The sequence below is a fragment of the Tursiops truncatus genome, chromosome 20 (assembly GCF_011762595.2).
Source record: "Tursiops truncatus isolate mTurTru1 chromosome 20, mTurTru1.mat.Y, whole genome shotgun sequence".
NCBI lineage: Eukaryota > Metazoa > Chordata > Mammalia > Artiodactyla > Delphinidae > Tursiops > Tursiops truncatus.
The window spans coordinates 45,402,733-45,424,484 of NC_047053.1; the positions used below are offsets into that span (position 1 = coordinate 45,402,733).

The window sequence follows — 21,752 nt, forward strand, 5'->3', positions numbered from 1 at the left end:
GGGAGAGAGCATGATCCCTCATACATCAGTGAGAAAAACCACAACTGCCCTGTGGTCTCCACCTGTGCAGAATCACTTAACTCTGAGATTCAGATGAAAGTTATGAACTGCAGGTAGACGCATAACACAGCATTCTACACACAACTTTAGGGGGAATTCACAAGCACCCAGGCTGCCCAGGCGCCCTACCAAGTCCCCTTGACCCCAGGTAAGAAGGCACCTGGGTGGTTTGTCTCCTGTAGATGTTGTAACAAATTCCCACAAACTTACTGTGGCTCAAAAACAACACAAGTTTATCATCGCCTGGTTCTCGAGTGTCGGCGGGGCTGGTTCCCTCTGGAGGCCCTTCCTCTACCTCCACGGCCAGCACCGACTGTCGAGTCCCCACATCGCATCTCTCTGGTTCTCTCTCTTCTGCCTCGTCTTCCTTACAAGGGTTCTTTTAAGGACCCCTGTGATGACATTAGGCCCACCAGAATAATGTCCCCATCTCATTAGCAATCTTAGTTCCATCTGTGGCTTTAACTCCCCTTCGCCTTGTAGGTAACATATTCACAGGCTCCAGGGATTCGGATGAGGACATCTTTGGGAGCCATTTGTCTGCCGTCCACAGTGGGTGAAGATGACAGACAGGATATGGACCAGATACGTGGAAACATGGCCCAGACGTCAGGGAGTTGAATGCCAATTTTTCCTCCCAACACTTGAGTTGTTTTCTCAGTGCTGACAGGAGGCAGAAAGCAAGGGGAAAGGTCACTTGGTGCACCATCCCTGTCCCTGTCCCCCCACCCCTCCACCCCAGGGCCTTTGCACAGCCTGTTTTCTCCTCCCACATACCAGCTCCTGACTTCCTCAAGGGCTGGCTCAAACCCCACCTCGAACACCATGGTTAAAACTGCAGTTCAGCCACCCCCACCTGCCCAGATTCTGCACCCCAGACCCGTCTCTGCCCTTCTTTTCCCTCTGGACTAGTTGCCACCTCAGTGATTCAGCATCCGTGTGTTTACATACTGACAGTCGCCCAGCTACCCCCGGGGCAGGGTCCTGGTGCTGGAGCTGGAGGGAAAGCCCTGCAGGTACATCTGACTCAAGGCCCCTTTCTTGCCCAGCAAAGAGGAGGCTCACAGAGACGGGGCGCATGTCAGGCCAGCCAGTCTGGCCTGGGACATCCACCAGGGCCCTCGCCTGGGGCCACCTGGCCACCAGAGGCTGGGACAGGGACACCTACATGCAGCAGTCTTGAGGTTCCCCTGGGTCCCAGCAGGTCACACGAGCGGGTGTGGGTCCTGGCCAGCCCCTGGTGGCACATGGCCCCTACACCTGTGGTCCATCCTACCCCAGCTCCTCCGGACAGTTACCGTGGTGCTGGAAATGAGGTCTGCGGCACGATGAGCAGCCCCCAGCTGGAGGCGGCAGGGTCAGCCTGACTCCCCAGGCAGTCGGGTCGGGGGAGAGGTGAGTGGCCCCCTTGCATGGGGGTGCAGGGGCCTGAGCCCTCAGGGAGCCCAGACGAGCAGGAGGAGGGGGCCAGGGCCGGGGTCCCACGTATGTCTCTGGGACAGCACGGGATAGAGAGGAGAAGAAAGCACCCTCGGCACCGGGCAGTCGTCAGGAAGCAGAAGAGCTGCCCACAGATGCCATGACAGCCGAATGGCTCAGAAAGTGTTTCCTGATCTTGATGTCGTTGGACGGGCCTGAACGAGCATGTCCAATGCTGCAGACGCCGAGAGAATAAGGACACCCCTTAGGGCTTGCCAGGAGGAGGTGTTTCTGGGCGGTTCCAGGGCCTTGGCCAACCTATGCAGGTTGCTCAGGATGGGAGGGAGTGGGCACAGAGGGTGCGGGTGTGGGGCACAGCTTAGCAGGAAGAAGGTGGGACACGGGCACACTGGCCGGGACTCAAGGCTCCTACGCGCCTGCCCTTCGACCTCTGGATGGAGCCACAGAGGAGGGCTGGCAGCTCCATCCCCAGAGTGGCCGGGGCTGCCCGGAGCCAAGACAGAGGCACTGGGCCGAGACCGCACGGCAGAGCTGCCAGTCAGCCCGAAGGAGCCTCCGGAGACCCTCCGAGCGCCTGGCGTGGCCCCTCAGGGCTCCACGGTGTGTCAGAGAGTGGGCGGGGGCATGTAGGGGCCTCAGACCCCAAAGGGGGCTCTAGGCAGCAGGAAGGCATGGTCGGAGGGAGGTAGGGGCTCTGTGCCCCCTCAGAAATGGTGACCTCTCCAGCTCCTCCCCAACACCCAGTGGCCCTGGGCTGCTGCCGGAGTTCTGCTCGGCCAAGGAGAGGGAGCTCCGCGTGCCGGCACCAGGCCCCCACCTGCAGGGCCGGACTCTCAGCGCCACCTCTCCTCACCATGTCCGACAGGCCCTGCTCTTCCTCCAGACTCTCACCAAGAGACCGCCACCCCCAGTGTTCCTACAAGGCTTCGGCCTCACGTGGAGGGAACGCTGCTGTCCACCGGACATCAGCACGTGGGGTCAAGGTCCCGGATCCTCCTGGGGCAAACCCCCGCGTCCCTGTACCGACATGAGGAGGGACACCAGCCCCGAAACCCAACAGTCTGGTTCTGCAGCACCCGCGTGCCCAACCAGCCCAGGAAACCCAAAGCACAAACCCAGGAGCGGGTCAGCTCCTCCCCGACCGTGGGCCGGGCACGTCTGCTGCTGTCACAGGCATCCTTTTGGCATAAAGCATCACAGTCATTAGCCACAGTAGGACCTGTGCCTGTCACCAACCCTGTTGCTTCAGGTCACCACCCTGCTTCTTCTTGTGCAGGTATTGAGCACCTGCTTCTTGTTGTGACCTGCAGGAGCCCACAGACCTGAGCCAGCGCACACCTGAGGCAGGGCATGACAGAGTTGGTGCACACCTCAGCTGGTACATGCCTGAGACAGGGCACATCTATGTCAGCTCACACCTGAGCCAGGGCACACCTGAGCCAGCATACAGCCCCTCCCCATGGTGTGCCTGACTTTTCGGTGCAGTTGGCTTGGTGTTCACTGACCGGTGTCAGCCTCTCCCAGGTCCGTTCATCTCAGCAGCTGCCTGGGAGGAATCGCAGGCTCAGGTCTGATTACATGACACCCCAGCAACACCTGTACTGGGATGAACAGTGACTCCCAAAATTCCTATCTATCCAGGACCTGTGAATGTGAACTTATTTGGAAACGGGGTCTTTGCAGGCGTGATTAAGATGAGGTCTTACTGGATCACGGTGGGCCTCGATCCAGTGATTGGTGGATGTGAGAGAGAGGAGGGAAATGTGGACAGACACTCAGAGAGAAGAAAGCCAAAGGACGGCAGAGACTGTGATGTGTCCACAGGCCGAGGACCAAGGACTGTTGGCAACACCAGAACCTGTAAGAGACAAGGAAGGGTCTCCACCTGGAGCTTTTGGAGGGAGCGTGGCCCTTGATTTTGGACTTCTGGTCTCCAGAACCATGAGAGAATAAGGGTCTGTTGTTTAAGCTCCTGGGTTGTGGTCATTTGTTCCGGCAGCTGCAGGACACTGACTCATCCTTGAGGATATGGGGCCCAGATCAGGCCCTGGGTATCTAGACACCTGCCCTGGGTTCGGGCATTTGGGGGAAGCTGAGGTCGAAGGGCAAGATCTAGGTTAACAGGAAGGAGGAGGGCAGATGCTGAAGGGGATGGGGGTGGTCCACCAGGAACGTGGGGGGTACCTCTGGTAGAGGCCGAGCGTGGGGGTAACAGCCTCACTTATAGTTCGGCCCAGTGTGAAAGGTCCCTAACGCCAGGGCCGTGGGGCTCCCTTGGAGAAGCCCTGACGTGAGCCCCTAGGTAAGTGCCACACACCACTGACCAGGGCCGAAGACAGACGCGCCATTGATCCGTCAGAGGCTGGTCTTTATTCCCTGGAATGGAAACAGCCTGCAGCCCCCAAATGACCATGGCTGGCAAAGTTCATTCTTTAAAAAGCAAAAACAAAATGAAAAAACCATAGGTATTTGGCCCCATAAATTTCCATCATAAGAAACAACTCTGAGTGGTACCCAAGCCTGGTGTCGGGTATCGGCTGTGGGCCACGGCCCTCACACTTCACCCAACACACCAGCCAAATGCAGTGACTGCAGATGCTCAGAAAACAGTACGCAACGGCACACGAAGGCATTTTACGACACAGGAGTTTGCTTCCTATGAACATTTCTTTTTTAAAAAAAATATAATAACTTAGTTGGCATGTTACAGCATCTCCAGTCAATCCATCAGGGAGTCCTTGGCCAGAACCAGCGTGTACCTCCCCAGCTGGAGCGCCAGGCACCCACCCCAGTGTGCGTATCCATCGCTGCGGCAGCGGTCACCCAGCGGTCACTCTGTGCCTATCTCGCAGGGGTTCAGCCCCCTCTCCTCAGCGTCCCTGTACATCCTTTGGAAATCCTTGAAGCGCGGGGCGCAGCCGAGCCAGGCCTCCCCAAAGTGCATGTGGCCGGTGAAGAGAAACTCACCGCGCCCAGGCCGGACGCCGCACTCCAGCAGCGTGGAGACGCGCCCCCGCCAGCCGCCACCCTCGCCCTCTGAGGCCGGCCGGAAGACCCTGCTCTTCTGCCGGTAGAGCCGGCTCACGTGCAGGTGGATGGCTGACTCTTGCTGCGCCGGCTCATGGGTGACATCCTGGATGGAGCCTCGGACGACTGCAGAGGAAGGAGACGGGGGGAGGGTCAGCGGTCAGCGGGGTGCTCGCCAAGCAGACAGCACGCACCAACCTCCCACCCCCAGCAGCAGAACCGGGAGCTGACCCTGAACTCTGCCTTCCAGAAATTTTCACTAAAAACCACAATCCACACACAAGAGGTTGCCTAGGGGTCGTCCCCGCCACTCACACCGTCTTGGGCAGAGATGCTTTTCTACCAAGGGCCAGCCACAGAAGTGGAGAAAAATAGAAGATATGAATCACGTCGTGCACCAAGTTTTCAAGTTAAAACAAGAAAAGTCACTGCAGTTAATACTCAAGATCTGCCGCGGTTCCGTATCAAGATCAGACAGAAACGGTGAAGCTTACAGGGGAGGAAGGTGATGGGAGGGAGAAGGGTGGAGAAGGGCAGAGCAGGCACAAGTTCGGGGACACCGCCCGGCCCCAGATCCCCTCTGTGCAGGGCCAGCGAGGAGAAAGGCTTGTACTTCCACCACCCAACTGCCCTGGGAGCCTGGGGGCGCTCAGAGCCAGGTCCCGCTGGGCCGGCTCCATCGAACTCGCCCTGAATGCTGCCACCCTTAACTCGAGAGCGTTTGTGCCAACGTCACAAGCAGGCGGCTGAGTCCCTGATCCCGACCCTGGCCCTACCAGGGCCTCCAACGCCTGCTGTGGTGCCTACAGGGGACCTGGAGGCAGGCAGGGCACTGAGGAGAGGCTAGAGCCAGGACTTAGACTCACACGCCAAGTAGGAAAATGCTCAGTATCACCTCGAATAGGAATTCCCACCTTAAATAGGAATTCCCAGCTCTCTCCCCGCCCTGCACACAGGTCCCTTCTCGGGCTGGGGTCACTCTAAGGAGCAGAAAGGAAGGCCTTTTCCTGTGACTGCAATCAGTGATGGAAGAGGGGCCAAGCCCAGGATCTTCAGCAGAGTCTCCTCCCCCGAGAGGGTTTAGTTCCCCCACGTGGCGGGAACCGCCAGCACACTCACCAAAGTCACTGGTACAGACAGCCAGGAGCACCTCAGTGTGGCTGCAAGGGCGGCACGGGGCTGTGGGGAGAGAAGAGGGTCAGGCGGGGCCAGTGCATGAACATGGGACCCTCCCGCCCACGGCATGTAGACCACACGACATAAGTCCTCTGACGTCGGGAGCAACTGTCCAGGCCCCGCACCTCTGAAACCAGGGTGCCAAGAGCAGGCGGGGCCTCGACCTCGGCTGCACAGATGGGGAAACGTCTCCAGGGGCCCCAGGCTCACCTGGGCCACCTGCAATGGCGTGAAAACGGAGGGAAAGTGCGGTTTTGCGTTCGATCACACTTAGCTCATTACTGTAGTCGTGCCGGGCAAACAGCCCCTGGGCTCATGGGTAAATGGCTCTTCGGCGCCAAAACCAACCCGAGCTGATCTGAGGCCACGTCCCTGACACCAGCCTGTCCGAGAGCCTCACTCAGCCTCTGTGGCCAGGCCCCCAAATGCCAGGGCCTCCCACTCACACTGCCTGCCCCCACGGCCCCATCTGCCACCAGGATTCCACAGGGGTCAAGGCACTGCCCAGAAGGACCAGGTGACCCTGCTAAAGGCACTGGTGGGCATGAGGGGCACGTCCACCTGCTTCAGCTGTGGGGTCCTCGTCTGACCAACAGGGCCAGGTGGTCACCTCCAAACACCTCCAGACACCTTTCACAGCAAGCCCAGTTCACAGGATCCCCTCTGAGACTCCCCAGACCTGGGTGGGGGTGGGGGCTGATTACTCCAGACAAACCAGTCCTTCTTGGTGGACCTCTGCCCCCCGGTACAGCTCTCACCCCACCTTCACCTACTGCCTCAGACTGGCGTAAGGCCTCCAGAAGGGCTGGGGGGAGACAGAAACCTCGAGGCTCTGGGGACTCCCCAGGACTGTGGCACTCGTAACTCAGCGGTGGATTTGGGGAGACACAAGTTTATTATTTGGCTCTGATGTTGCACGTTTCCTCACCTATTTCTAGTTTCTAGGGTTGGGCCCAAATTCCCTAACAACAGAAATGTTAGGCGTGAACTCTCACTAGGACAAGTTGCCCTCTGCCTTTTCATGTTCTGAAGGCCCCGCAAAGTCCCCAGGATTGGCACTCACTGGGCCTGGATGAACCTACAACTGTCAGCACACCTGGCCAGCTGCCCTCGAAGCCCCCGAAACGGGCTGAGTTGTCACCTGCCCAGGGGCTGCAGTGACGCGGGGGCCCTCGAGGAGACAGGGAGATGCACAGGGAACAGGAGGGGCCTCCGGGACCTGGAATATGTGTGGGGGAGTCTCTGGTGTCCTGGGACCCCTCGGGGATGGACATGAGCACCCGGAGCACCAGCCCTCCCGTCCTGCCCCCAGGCGGGGGTAGATGTACATGCCCCAGTCTAGTCCAGCGAGGGCATGACTCACGGGCACTTCTGCTAAGTTATCAGGAAAAAGGAGAAGCCGCAGAACAAGAACAGCCTGTCGGACGCCTCTGGAGCATCTGAGAGCACGGAGCACCTCCCTCCCCAGCTCCAAATCCGGAGCCTTCTGCCCACCTGTGGCTTTTTGTCACGAGTGTGGACCCCCAGCCTCAAGGCCTTTCGTAAAAAAGAGGGTGGCCAACTGGGGGTCCCCCACCTCTAACCCGCTGGGGGCCTCCTGCCCACGCAGGGCCTGACAGAGACCCCAGAGTGAAGAAAAGGGGGAGCACGGCCCCGCAGACATCGGGGAGCCTCACATCCCACAAGAGGCGGCGTTTTATTCCAGCCTGTGTGCCGAGGGGCCCGCGGCAGTGGGGAGACTTCCCGTCCTGGCGGCTCCCCCAGTGCCCACCGGGTCAGAGGCCCCCGCCTGGGGCCTCGGAACCAGGCCATGCGAACTCCAGGCGCGGGTGAACGGGAGGCAAGGTCCACACAAGCTCTTTAGAAGCTGAGACAGGCCCAGGCCACAGACCGTGGTCGAAACCCAGGCCTGGGTGCGTATGATCACCAAGGCCTGGAGCCTCGAGCTCTCTGTGGGTTGTAGGCCCCGGGACCTCAGCTGACCGCTGGGGAGAAAGGTGGCATGAGCTTGTCCTGGGCTCCCTGCCCTGACTCGCGCCCAGTCCCACGCAGGATGTACGAGGACCCCGGTGGGCCTGGGGGCCGGCGGTCAGCAGCCTGCTGACCCTCCCACCCAAAGCTTCAGCGAGCCCGTGCCGTTGACAGCTGAGCTAACAAAGGCCCCCACAAGACTCTCTCATGACTCTGAGCTTTGTGAAGTTGAAGTGTAGGCACCCTTGTGGAGAACCCGGGCTGTGGACGCCAAGAGGAGCAACCTGGAAACAATTATTGATCGGAGTTAGGCTCGTGGAGGCCGATGGAATGCGCTGGTTTCTGACACATCAAATCTTGTTTCCTTGTGGGGAAGATGGGGAGGGGGCGGCCCAGGGGCCGGGTGGAATTCTGGCCTGTGGTTCTCGGAAAGGGGAGGGCTGGGATGTGGACGTTGGGAAGATTACTCTGGAATATGCATAAAGTGAACTGAATGAAGTAGAAAAAAACAGGGTCAGGGAGACCAGCCGGGGGCTGCAGCAGGGATGCAGGCGAGAGCGGCAGGTACAGGTGGGGAGGGCGGCATCCCTCTGTCAGGCTCTGGGTAGCCCGATGCCCAGGAGAAGTTTGTAGATGGTGGGATGCTGGTCTGACGGGTGAGACTGCCCAGGTAAGGATGACTGGGGTGGACACGATGTGTGAGACACCCTCTGGGGTCTTCAGTGCAGCTGCGACAGGCGGTGAATGAAGCATTTTAACAGGGAGGGGAGGAAAGGGAGCAACGCTGCCGGAATGTGAGCGGTATTCGCTGAGCAGAGAGCCTCCTCTGATCATCATGACAACCCTGCACTCACCCCAACTCCAGGCCACAGGCTGACATCACCCCAGAGGACCCTGTGGGACCTGGCCAGGGCTGGTCGCCACCTGTGAAACCCCCTCTCCCACGTGCGGGCACAGGGAACGCTTAGCCTCACCAGCTCTCTCGCCCGCACCCACTCCCTTCCCTCCCTCCTCCTGGTGAGGAAGCCAGAGGAGTCACACCTTCCACCCCCAGAGTCCAGAGCTGGGTAAGATGAAAAGTAATTTTACAGTGATTACAGGGGCTGGAAAAGCACTGGTGCAGGAATCTAAACGAACCTTAGGGAAAAAATTAAGTTCTCTCCTGTACTGTTTCCAGGAAATAACGAAGTTTCTTTTCACTTCTGAACGTTGCTGTTTATGCCCCACGGCCCATCAAGCCCGCCCCTAACTCTAAGGTGCCCAAGTGGGATCCCAGCGGGGGTCTGCGCCTCCCAGGCCCCCCAAAGGGACCATTCGCCCCTGGCTCATCAACAGAGCGGTTTCAAAGGGGATGGCGAGATGAAGCACATCAGAAACTGTGGGACCCAGGCCACCCCACCCGGCGCCCATGAGCAGCGATGGGAGTCACTTCTGGGCCTTCACGGCCGGCACAGGGGCAAGTCCTCTTGCCCCCACACCCCTCTGGCTGTGGGTCTAAAACACCACTGTCCCCCCCGCCACCTCACCTACACGCCGGGGGCCTGCTCTGGGTGGGCATTGCACAGAGCCCAAACCCCAGAGCGTGGATGTGGCCAAGCCTGTGAGCCCCTGCTTCTCAGCCCCTAAGTAGTAAAAGAACATGCTGGAATCCAGGGCCCCCTTGAGCTGCCCCAGGAGAACCACAGAGACGGGGTCTGCATCTGTCCCCTAGAACCAGACTGAGTAACACCCCCGCCCTCCCTCTTTGGCCACCCTAACGCGTCCCCCAGCCCACTGGGCAATGGGGGTCCTGGTGGTGCCTGTTTCCCCAAGTGTGCTGGGACCCTGGGGAGGATGGTCCAGACAGCCTGGCCAGGTCCACAGTCCAGGTGTGGCCTGGAGCTTCTTCCATTAGTGAGTTGCATCTGGCCACTTGCCTGCCTTTTGTATCCTGCCAGATTTTTCCAGCGCCAGAGGAAGGAGTGCCGTGTTACTCAGGTGCCTGGCGAGGCCCTCGGAGGAGGGGGAGGGCGGGGGAGCAGGTCCTCCCCTTCCTGCCACGTGGCAGCCAAATCCCGAGTCCCCGGGGGGCTGAAGTCCCCCTGCCACCCGCCTGCCCCTCTGTATCTGCCTGCCTCTCCGTCCTGGCCTCTTCTTGGCTGTTGGCGAGTCCCAGTCCATACGAGGAAGCCGATTATGCAACATGATGGACACGAGGCTGACATGCTCACCATAAACACTCCCTGTGGAACCGCCCAGAGCTGCGGCAGGTGAGCAAGGCTCATGCACACCTCTCCTTCGGGATCCCAGCCCGCGGTGCCTCTTTAATTTCATATCAGCACAAACTGGAACTCGTGATTCAGCAGCGAGGGAGAAGGCTCATCCACCTCCCCAGCAGGTCAGGTCACGGGCATGTGCTCACCTCCACGGCACACACACTGGGGCTTCGGCGCCACTGGTGTCTCCCCGCTGCAGCCAAGGCCAGACAGGAGAGCACTGCCATCTGAGAGCCGGCCTGGTCCGGGGGAGGTCACGGATGCCAGATGGCCGGCACCAGCATTCCACATTACGTACCCATTCCTTTGGCATTAAAAGCTTAGGGGCCCATCCCTGGGGAGAAGGGATGCACCAGCCTCCCTGATCCCTGCTGCCCTTGTCTCCTTCAGGACAGAGAAGTGCTGGGTCTGCAGCTCCCATACCCTAGGAGCCTTTTGCATCCCCATCTCACGTTCTGACAGTCACTGTATCTGTGCTGCCCCAGGCCAGCGCCCCGGCCACTGGGCAGATGGACAATCACACCCCACCATCCTCAGGGTCTCCGGCATCCCCGTGAGCCCCAGATTTAAAGAGGCACCCCAGGGCCAGGCAGGCGTATGTCTGGGGGATCAAGGGCACCCCAGCAGCCCAACATCCAGCCACAGCCACGTGTCCCGTGTGGTGCCCCGGCCAGACGACCCACCCCATCACACGGGGCCTTCTCCCTGCGACCCCACGGGCCTCTCCCAAACCCACTCACTGCCCTAGCCTGGAAACGTAGACCTGGGGTCTGGGGGAGCACAGACCCTGCCCCCAGGGAGGGGGAAAGAAACAAAGTCTCAGGTCCCTAGGGCTGAGCCACAGGCTCTGAGTCACCCCGGGTCGTGACCCCACTGTGGATTTTCCACCAGAGACGCCGGTCTGTGCCAACGGGAGTACTCAGGGGGCAGCACGGAAAGCACCTTATGCCGTGGCCTCCAAGAACCTGGTGGCGGCCTCCCAGCAAAGTGGAACAAAGCCCCAGCGGGACAGAGCATGTGACCAGCAGCCGAATGGCCTCAACCCGTCAACATTTTAATCAGTAAAAGGAATGTTAGCAAGTCCCTAATATCTGCCCCATCAGCCAACGCTCACCATGGCCAGAGACATCGAATTTGGTGACCGGGTTTCTCCAGATTTTGTTTTTATCGCGAGTTTATCTCTAGCGTCCCCCCACCATCCCCGCCAACGATCACTCGCTGGTGATCAAGATAAAGGCTGTTGTGGTTAAAGTTTTATTCAAGTCCTGGGGTTTATGGCAGCTTTCAGCATTCCTGATGGGGTCCTACCCAGGCAGGCACAGGGGCAGGGGGGGAGGGGTCCTACCTGGGCAGTCAGGCCCTGGGGGGAGGGGCCCTACCTGGGCAGTCATACACTGAAGCTCTATAACAGACCAGTTCAGTTTGAGAGAGGTTTAAGGTTTTGAAAACTCATCTGAGCCAAGAACACAGAACAATAAAGTGTAGATTCCCACTCAGGAGAAAGTCTGCATTTCAAATCCTAGTAGGTCTGGTTTTTTCCAATGGAAGATTTTATTCACTAAATTATATTATTTGGGGGGGGGCTGGCCTAGCCCTCAAACCAGGTGTTTCCACCTCAGCACTGCTGACACTTGGGGGTAAGTCACTCTTCATGTTGGGGTGTCCTGTGCTGATGCCTGGGGCCAGGTCATTCTCTGTGGTGGGGCTGCCCTATGCACTATGGGGTGTGGGCAGCATCCCTGCCTCGCCTCCAACACTCAATGCCATAGCGCCCCCCACGGACCACCATCCTGCCTGGTCACCGCAGGAACAGCCTTCCTGGAACCTGCCCCCACCACTACCCGAGCTCACACCTTCCCCTTGGGAGGCATCTTCCTACCAACTAGTTCTGGAATTGAAGCAGGTGGTGCACCTGAGCCCCATTGACCCACGCCCCATGCGCTCAGACCCCACGAGGTCATCTGTGCCTTGGAGCAAGGGTTGCACCTGGCCTGGCTGTCCCTATCTAAAAGACAGGACCCTGAGTTTTCCCTGTGTGAGAGCTCTTGGGACCACACACTTCTCTCTGCCCACAGAACTTTCCAGAGACCAACACTGTCTTCCACACAGGGCCCCACAAAGCTGTCTGCTGGCCTCAAAAAAAGGGAAGGAAAATCTAAAGCCAACTCACCGGCCCTCGGCCACCCAGAGACTCCCTCCGGTACCTCACCTGAGGTTCCCAGGTCATCAGAGCCACTCAGCTGCCCTGCATGGCATGGTGCCGGTGCCCTCACTGACACCCACAGATAAAACGGCTTGTGAACCTGGGAATGGTTCACGATTCAGGACATCCCAGCTCTGCATGGCTCTGGAACGTGAATCAGACTCAACTTCCACCCAAAACTCAATGTTTCAGGGACTGCAGCCGACGCCAAAAACACTCAGCCAACTCGTGTGTCAGAAGAGATTCTGGGGCAGTTTGGATGGTAACAGCACCCATTTCAAATCTCAGTCAAAACTGGTCCAGGGGAGAAGAGCATATTATGGGCCAGGACCGTGTCACAGCTCTGCTCTGACCTGTGGCCATCGTCCCAAGTCCAAACTGCCCACAGCACTAACGGGGCACCTGCTCCCGGGAGGGCCCCTCGGCCGCCCTCAGGCAGACCTGCCAGGCCTGAAGCACGGACTCGAGCAACATGTTCAGGGGCTGTGCTGAGGTGGGGGTGGGAGATGATCGGGGGGTCTGGGAGACGAGAGAGGACCCCTGAGGCCACCACCCCACCCTGGGCACCACACTCACCTGACAGGGTGTGCAGGTCTGGCCCTGCATGCCGGCTGGTCAGCTCGTACTGGAAGCCCGTGGTCCTCCTGCTGATGTCCTGCTGGGGTGTCGCCTCCACGAACAGGCCGCCCTGCTCGAAGCTGAAGCACGGGGCCTGGCCGGGCCCGAGGTCCCCGTCCCGCACCAGCAGTTTCAGTTCTCCAGTCTTTTCCAAATAAATATTGGCCCCGGACGAGCCCCTGAGGGGCTTGATGCACAGAGTCAGGTGCCGGGAGGGCGAGAAGGTGTTGGGCCGCAGGTTCACGATGAGCGCACCGGTCGGGTACATCCACTCGACAGTGCCCGCGGAGCAGCGCAGGTACACCTGCTCTACCTCCTTCCTGTGGGCCTCGTGCGTCAGTCCGCTGTGGAGGGGGAGATTCGTCAGCCGGGAGACGCCTGCTCGGGTGTCCGAGCACCCCTCACCCACAGGCAGGCTGGCACCGTCTCCACCCTGCAGCTCAGGGCCCATCTCCAGGGAGGGGTGGCCACACGGCCTCCCCCGCCCAGTTCCTTCCAGCGCACCGGCTCCGAGCGCTCTGGTAAGTGTGGGAGCTTCTGGCTCCCAGACCCTCTCGCCACCTGGACACTCTGTTGGCCTCTGAGCCCGTGTCCTTGGGAAACCCCTGAACAGGGGCAGTGATGGGTGCAGTGGAGGTGAGAAGCAAGGAAAAGACGGCTCTTCCAAAAAATAAACAGGGAAACACCAGTGGGACTTTGGCACCAACCCAAGTTCCAGATAAGCAAATGAGGGCCAGGAAATGTTGGTAGATTCCCACTGAGTGTGAAGACCAAGGAGCAGATCCAAGTTACAGGAGGCACGCTGGAATGCAATGCACATATAATAAATAATGCACTCCAGGGAGCAGCTTTTAAACGAACTGGGAATGTTAGCAATTTGTGGGGGGCTGTGTAGGTTGTTGGTGAGTTTTGTCTTCAGGATGCCCGTTAGGCACAGTGTTCATATTTTCCTTAAGGTGATGATGTGACTGCTGTTTCATTCATTTGCAAACCTGAAGACCCTGCATTGCCAATAGTATTTTTTTCAAAGCAAACACAAATAGCATCAAAGCAAGACACAAAAGTAAAGTAAAGGTCCTCCACAGGGAGACACGGGAAGGAATTGTGGAAAAGCAAAGGGAGGGGGACACAAAAGGTCCGCAGATAACCTGTCTTCCCGATGGGGACTGTTGGGGAGCCCAGTGGGTTTCACTCCTAATAAAAAGCAAACAGGAAAAAATGAAGTGTGCTATGCTCTTGGGGAGGCAGGTCTTGAGTAAGTCATAACATTATGTTTTCGAGAAATTGAAACCATCAAAAACGTTCAAGTTTCCCCTACTCAAAACTGTAATGTAAATGTCAGCTTGTGGTAACGGTTACGTCATAAACACCAAGCAGCCCGGGAACTCAACGGTGACTTCAACTAAGTGTTTTATTACATGAAATTTGGTTCTGATCAGATCTCAGACAGGTTCACCCACATTCTTAGGATTTTTATGTGAAATAAACAATACTATATTCAGAGCCCTGGCCTGAGTGAGTTACCAGAAACCTTTTCTGCAGAGGAGAAAACACATAACATATGGTTTGCATTTACTGTTGGTGACTCATGCTCCAGGCCCCGAAAAGCCTCACTTTTCATGCAACGGCCAGCTGCAAGCTAGGGATGCACAGTCACCCTGCAGACCACATCAGAAGGAGGTGTCAAGGAGGTGGACTCCCTCCTCACTCCACTCCCCACCCCCAAGGCCCTGGGTCATGAGCAGCCTGGCCTCAGACGCCGAGCAGGGCTGTACACACACAACAGACTTACAAATTACAGTCACATAAAACTCACACAAGCTCATCTGACACATAGGAGGGGATGGGCATAATTATAGTGCTGGGTGACAAAATTAGACTAAATGGTGTGTGGTTGCCACAGATGACTATAATCAGCTCTGCGCTTACGCAGCCAAACAAACTTTATCACAGTGTCCCTCCTCTCCTGGCTCCAGCCTTGCGCCATGCCCAGCCACCAATCCTCAACTCTCTCTCCCACAAAAACCACCCCTTCCAAGGCTTCGCTTCCCTCTTGGTGGGAAGAGGGGGACCTAGGGGTTTAGGGAGTGGAGACCTCACACCAGAGGCTGTGGGTACCTCTCACGAGGTTGCCTTAACCCCAACAGTGGAGGGTGAAATGGGGAGTCCCACCCTCCACCCGCGTCTTGGCAGGCGCAGAGGGGGCCCTCGTGAGGACAGATGGCCAGCCCATGCTGCCCAGGGGGAGGCGGACCCGAGGCTGGGGGCTGCCATCCACCAGCCTGCGTACATGACCACGTGCACCCATTTACTCACACGTCACTCGCCTAAAAGGGGACTAGGAACAAAACGACAGTGGACACGTGAGAAATAAAGCGCCCATCACTTCACCCTCTAACAGGTCCAGCCCGTCCCCGGAGCCTGCACGGGCCCTGCTCTGCCTCCTCTCTCTCATTCTGCTAAAACATCAGGACCAACAAGACTCTCACTAAGCACCCAACACAGGAGTGTCCACACTCTCATCAGAGCAGCAGCTCCATTCAGACAGACATCTGCTCAACAAAAGTGCTGGAGATGCAAAAACACACCACATCGGTCATGGTCACTGATGATGGTATGTTACAATCTTCACATGACATGCAGGTGACATCCTAACTAAGAAAAATGAAATAACTGCTTTCTGATGTTATGACAGAGCTATAGGATGCAGAAAAAAAACTGTGGTTCTATTCAACCTTAGGAAACTGAGAAGACTGATTTGATCTTGGATTATTTAAACTGAATTAATACATTAAAAAAGAGTCGGCAAGTGTCACCCCCCCCCCCCAGGAGGACACATCTGTGGAGCACCTTTATGGGAAAGATGGCAAATTCCAAGTCGCTATGGGGACTGTCTGACAGGGTCAGTGTGGTGGCAGCAGAGCCCACACCACTCACAACCATAGCCTGGCTCAAACCCTGAGTCACCAGAAGGAAGTGATGGTCTCTTTTTGAATAAAGTCAGGAAGAGCTTCTGATCAAGGGCGAAACCAATAGGCGCTCCTGCCTGGAGTTACTTTTCATTTCCCCACCTTGCAGGAGAGATAGCCCAGGTGTGACATAACCGGCAATGCCCAGCCCATCGCAGTAGGAAAGTTCACGGTCCACCTTTATGACCAGGGCCTAATAAAGATAGGGCACGTCCTGCCCCTGCACAGGGAGAAGGATTTCAAAACCTTCTACTTAATTGCTTGGAAACACCCAGAAACACATTAGGCCTGTCAAATGTGAGTGGCCAGTGTCATAAAAAACAAATCCCTTCCTATCAGGGGATCAGAATCCACCCGGCACATCAGGGTTTGCACCACCCTGTGCTGTCTTTAGAAGGGCTCATAAAAAGTCGTAAATGCTATAGAGTCAGCAGGCAAACCAGCGCACCAGAGTAAGAATCTGTCAGCTGATTTGTGAAAAAAAACGATAACTGGGGGCAGCAATTACAATGCAAGGGGGGCTTACGCTCCAGGAATGTGACCTGGCCCTGTCTCTGCTCCAGATCCCGCCCACAGCTCCTACAGTCACTGCAGCCGCCCTTGGCCGGGTTCTGCCTTTGGGTTGAGTGGAGGACACTGGAGGGTGTCCAAGTCCAGGGGTCCATTAGCAATGACGGAGTAAGAGGGGCCGCAGGTAAGTGGCCCTTCTTCTCCCAGTAGATAAAGAGGATGCACAGGAACAGGAAGGTGAAGGGATTCCTCTACCCACTGCAAACACCTGCGTGGTCCAGGAGCAGGTTGGCCCCCTGACCAGCCCTCGCTCACAGCTCCCTCTGGGCTCCAGGGGAGGCATCCTCTTCCAGGCACATGGTCCTCCAAGAATGTGAAAAGGATGTCAGCTCCTCCTCTGGAAACTCAAGCTCACAGGGTGGGACTGGGTTTCTGTTTTTGATCTGCTGAAGCAGGACACCCCAAGGCCTCAGTTTGGGGATGCACTGATTCATCCAGCAGAGGCTGCAAAGCAGGGAGTTTAATTACCAGCGAGGGGGAGAGGGCAGCCCCAGAAGAGTGTGTCAGAGTCAGAGGCTCCCCGCCAGCTCTGTGCTGGCGCCAGCATTCTCCAGGCCAACCCTCCCCCAGAGCTCCGATCTGCCACTCAGGGCTCCAGTCTCAGCTCTACCACCCCTGCTGTGGTGTGAGCTGGGAGAACTTCTGCAGCAGGGAGGGTGGGCAACACCAGCCCAAGCTCAGGAGCCCAGGACCTTCACTCTAGAAGGCTGGGAAGCGGAGAGAAGGGAGCAGGGTAATTGCCAGTTTCCACAGAGAACTGGGTCTGTACGTATCCAAGAGGACCAGCAACTGCCCTGCTGACGCAGAACCCAGCACAGTGGCACAACCCTTACCTTCTCGGAAAAAACTGTCTTCACTCAAAATAACCCCGTGACACCCCACAGCATGAGGTGTCTGCCAGCGGGAGTCTTCCCATCAGAAGTCAGGGACTTAGGGGCCCAGCACGGTGGGACACAGGGACACACCCAGATCTAAGGGCAGCACCGGCCCATAGCGTTTTCGGAGAAGAAGACGCTAGTATCTCCCTCTGCGAACTCCTGAATCCGCAACTGCGGAAGCCCAAGCAGTCTTCTCCGACAGCGAGGTGCCTGGCTCGGGGCCGGCGCCCTGGCGGACGGAGGTTCTCTGCGCCCTCACCCCCACCCCCGCCCACGCTTGTGACTTGCCTGTCACACTGCAGTTTTTTAAAAAAGTCCTCGGCGGCCTGCCTTGGCAGAGGGCGTGAAGGGGGGTCGCAGAGCCCAGCGCGCGCTGCCAAGGGCGGCCTGACCTTCACGGGCCGGGGCGGGGGGCTCCGCCAGGCCCCGAACTCGCCCCGCGCAAGGTGCCCGCCCGCGGGTCTCCGCCCGCACCGACGTGGTCAGTGCGCGGTTAGCGCCAGGGCCCCCGCTCCGACCACCGGAGCCGCCGCTCCCTCCTGCGGACCCGTCCGTCCCTTCCCGCTCGGCCCTGAGCGCAGGCCCGGCTCCTCCCGGCCCGGGGCGCGCAACTCCTCGCCGAGGGCAGAGCCCGGGAAGGGCCAGAAGGCCGACCCCCGCCTGCCCCCAGTGAGGGGTCGCGGGGTCCGGGCTGCGGCTCTCGGGGAACCAAGTGGGGAGCGGCGCGGTCCGGCGCGGGGCGAGCGGGCTGCTGGAGCCGACTGACACCACCGCGCTGCAGGCGCGCCTCCCCCTGGGCGTCCGCCGGGCCAGGGGACCGGGACGCCGCGGGCTCTTTTGTTCTAAAACCGGGGGCGGGGGAGGGCGGGGACGGCACTCAGCCTGGAGAGCGGGCCCCCGAGCCCCCGCGCGCTCGGCCCGCGGGGAGGGGAGTGGACCCAAGGGCTGGGGTCGCGCCGCGCGAACTCACCTCCCCTTCCAGCTGCACAAGTCGCTCGAGTACTGCGCGCCCGCGCCGCCCAGCAACACGGCCAGCAGCAGCAGCAGCGGCGGCGGCCCAGGGCCCGGGGCGGGGGGCCTCGGCCACAGCTGCCCCGTGCGCCCCCCGGCCGCCCGCGCCGCGCCCCGCATGCTCTGGCTCCGGCTCGGCCGCCGGCCCCGCGTCCGCGCCCACCGAGCAGACCCTCGACCCGGCGCTGCCAAGCGGCCGGGCTTCGAGTCCAGGCGGTCAGGTCGTGCGCCCCCCGCGCCCCCAGGGCGGCTGCCCGCCCATCCCCGCCGGAGCCGGGGCCGCCCGAGCCCCTGGAGCCGCTGGAGCCGGGCGCGGACGTCCGCGCCCGCCGCCGCCGCCTGAGCCTCTGAAGTCTGCAAGTCCGCGGTCCCGGTCGCTGCTCAGCTGGGGGGCGGCGCCCGCCCGGCCGCTCCGCCCCGCGCGCCGGAACTCCGCCCAGTGCGCCTGTGCCCCGCGCCCAGGGAGCCCGGCTGGACGCGGCGGATACCGGAGTCAGCGGCGCGGCGGGGACACTAAGCGTCGGGGGGCGTGTGGCCCGAGGGTGGGACAAGCTAGGACGCCGCGGAGAGGAGAGGGCCCGTGAGGGACTGGGAGAAGGGTCCGGGAGAGAAGAACCAGGCTGGAAAGTGAAGTTTCGAGCGGGAGGGGGACGGGCAGCACCGCGTCCCCAGCCTGTACGATGCGGGGGCGGGGTAGAAACCCGAGACCCCAAGTACGTGCAGACCCAGGCCGGGCGCCTGGCCAGCAGGTCCGTCCAGCAGTGGTGGTGCTGTGGCCCCATCGTGCAGACTGAGTCTGGAATGGCCTCTGGGCTGTAGCAGGGGCACCTGGCCGTGCCACTGCTGTGTGACCAGCCTGAGGCCGTCAGAGATGTTCCTGGCACCCACCCTCCACAGGATTTGAGTGTGCTTTGCGGAAGTTCAGACTCTGTCCCTTTCTGCGGCCCGCGGGGGAGGGGAGGACCAACTGTGGCTGCTGATGTGGCTGACTCACTGTTGAGTGTGCGGTGGACCCTGGAACACCCATTCCACAGAAAGGCTCTGAATTTGCCTGTCGAGGCCACCGCTCCTGTGCATCACTGCTGTGCTCCCTGCTGGTCCCCACTGTCCCTGCTCCAGAGTTAGTCTAGCACCCGATTCACCAGCTTTGCTCTTGATTCTTCGTGGTGGGGACCCTCTTGTGCATTGTAGGAGTTTAGCAGCATTTGGGCAGTGGCTGTCCCCCCATCCCCAGGCTTGGCAACCTGAACTGTCCCCAGATACTGCCAAATGCCCCCTGGGTGCCGAATTTCCCTGAGGTCCCTGTTCTAGTGGGACCCAGCCTGGTGAGTGCAGCGTGATGAGAGTGGCTGCCTTCACCAGGTGGTCACTGGGGCCCCCAGGTACCTGACATCCAGTGGGAGAGACAGGGGGACATAGGCAACCCAGAGGACACTGGCCTCTGGAAGGATGATAAGGGTCTGCCAGGCGGAGGGAGGGAGCTGTGGCACTCCAGCTAGCCACCCCTGGGATCACAAAAGCAGGTTTTTCTGCTTCCTCAGACTCTGGTGTTGGTCTGAGCGAGCTCCAGAGCCTGAAACAACATCAAATGGTGGAGAAATCTGACCTTGTTTTAGCATTTCTTTTCCAGGCAAGATATATTTCAGGAGGAATTTCGAGTGACCTGTGGGGGAGGGGAGTGACTTCCTGTGCCTATTATTTTCATGTTGCACCCTTTCATCTGGTTAGAGGTTTGGAAGTCTAATTTGGTTGTAGGGATGGAATCATCACCCTCTGGAGAAGCCAGAGTCTGCAGGTCCAAAACAGATGGGGCTGAGAGACAGCCGCTCTCAGGAGTGCTGGGGCAACAGTGGGGGCGTCGTTCCACCTTGAAGGGGGTTACAACTGAAGAATCTGTTAGGGCAGCCCTGGAACTGTGCAGGTCAACCCACCCAGCCAAAGCCCGGAGCAAAGACCCTGCCTGGTCAAAAACAGTGATGTCATCCCAAGACCCAAAGTCAGCTTTGAGGCTAGAGGACTACACATGTGCATTCTGGGCTTGGGGGCCTGCTGTACCCCACACCACACCCCTGTTGCTGCAGGTACCAGGGTGCAGAACTGCTTTGAGAAGTGAGCCAACTGAAACTGCCACCCAGGCCGCTGGGGAGAGGGGTCTACTCGTTGGAATCTGGAAGCTGCAACCACCTCTGTGCCCGCCGAGCCTGTCTGCACAGCAGCACTTCTCACCTCGGGCACTGCAGGTGATAAAGAAATGCTTTATAAGCAGCCTGGCTGGGCACATCCATCCAAGAAGGACCCTGTGGCTGGTCAGGGTCCAGGTCTTCACACAGAGGAAGAGGCGGGGCAGCTTTAGGGCCCTTTCATATTACAAACGCGGAGTCAGTGCTACCAGCCTGAGTGACCTGCTCAGGGTTTTAGAATCCTGTAGTGACCGCTGGACCAAAGGGGAGAGCCGTCTCTGGGGTGACACGGAGCTCGTTCCCATCCCAGGCTCAGGGCTGTAACCTAGAAGGCTGCCAAACCACCTCTGCCCGGGTCCATTTCCCTAAAACAAGCTCAGCACGATGGTGCATGGAGCACTGACAGAGCAACGACACAGGAGCGAACGCTGCAGTCTTCAGTTGATTTATGTCGGTATTGGCTCATTGATTATAGCACCTGTGCACACTAATTGGAGATGCCAGTAAGAGAGGAATCTGGGGCAAGGGAGGGACTACATGGGAACCCTCTCTACTACCTGCTCAGTTTTCTGTAAACCTAAAAATTAAGACTATTAATTAAAAGTTCTGGCAGTCTTCTTGGAAGAATCTGATAGGATCTTGGGACCATCAGACCTAAGTCTCTGTGACAGGCCCTCACTTCTGGAGACACAGGTGCCTCTGGATTCCTGGAGGGTCCCTGAAGCAGGAATTTCCAGATTTCCCTCCTCCTGACAAGCGCCAGCCTCAGGGTGCGGCCGCAGCAGCAGAACTGGTTCCTCATATCGGCGCTCAGCTCTGGGCCTCCTGGCGCCTCTTCGCCCAGCAAGGTGGGGCTGATGAGCCCTCCTGGCCATGCAGAGCCACTTCCTGGTGCTCGTGGTGTCAGCTCTTGTGGGGGCATATGATGTTTGGGGCTGAGGCAGCAGGATGAGATGGGTCATGTCTGTCTGAGGCCACCCAGTGACCGCCTGCCCCGCTTCACGCCCTAGGGCTTGGCAGGGACAGGGAAACCCTGCAGGATCCCAGGCAGTCGGAGAACCTTGGGGTGTGTTAGTCCGTGGATGGCTGGGGGGGGCACTTCCCAGTGAGGCTTACTGCCAGTTAAACCCAGGAAGGGGCCACAGCAGTGTCCCCACCCATAGTGGTAAAGGAGATGGGCGTCATGGTGTCCGAGAGAAGCTGGGCACCTCCCAGCATTCACAGTCCCCCCAACACCAGAATGCCCGCTGGAAGGCAGGGTGCAGGACCAGACCCACTGGGGTCAGATGGCAAAGCTGCCTGTCCCCACACCTGGGTGACAGCCCCACCGTCCTGCCCGAGTACCTTCCACAGCCCCAGGAAGCCAGAGGAATGGGGCACAGGCGGCAGAGGGA

General features: G+C 59.1%; 1 protein-coding gene across 3 annotated transcripts; it reads right to left on the reverse strand.

The window, feature by feature from the left end:
- Window positions 1–270: 270 nt before the first annotated feature.
- Window positions 271–18,443, reverse strand: METRNL (meteorin like, glial cell differentiation regulator). Of its 3 annotated transcripts, none has more exons than XM_033848185.2 (5): window positions 18,138–18,443; window positions 12,709–13,094; window positions 5,647–5,706; window positions 4,468–4,653; window positions 271–723 (listed from the first exon to the last, which is right to left on the reverse strand). In XM_033848185.2, exons 1-5 carry the CDS (start codon window positions 18,296–18,298, stop codon window positions 464–466), a joined length of 1,053 nt encoding a protein of 350 aa, XP_033704076.1. In that variant the 5' UTR covers window positions 18,299–18,443; the 3' UTR covers window positions 271–463. The 3 variants fall into 3 exon arrangements, with proteins under 3 accessions (XP_033704076.1, XP_019799940.1, XP_019799939.1); XM_019944381.3 differs by lacking the exon at window positions 271–723 and adding an exon at window positions 3,848–3,930; XM_019944380.3 differs by lacking the exon at window positions 271–723 and having other exon boundaries at window positions 4,149–4,653.
- Between the last annotated feature and the right edge of the window lie 3,309 nt (window positions 18,444–21,752).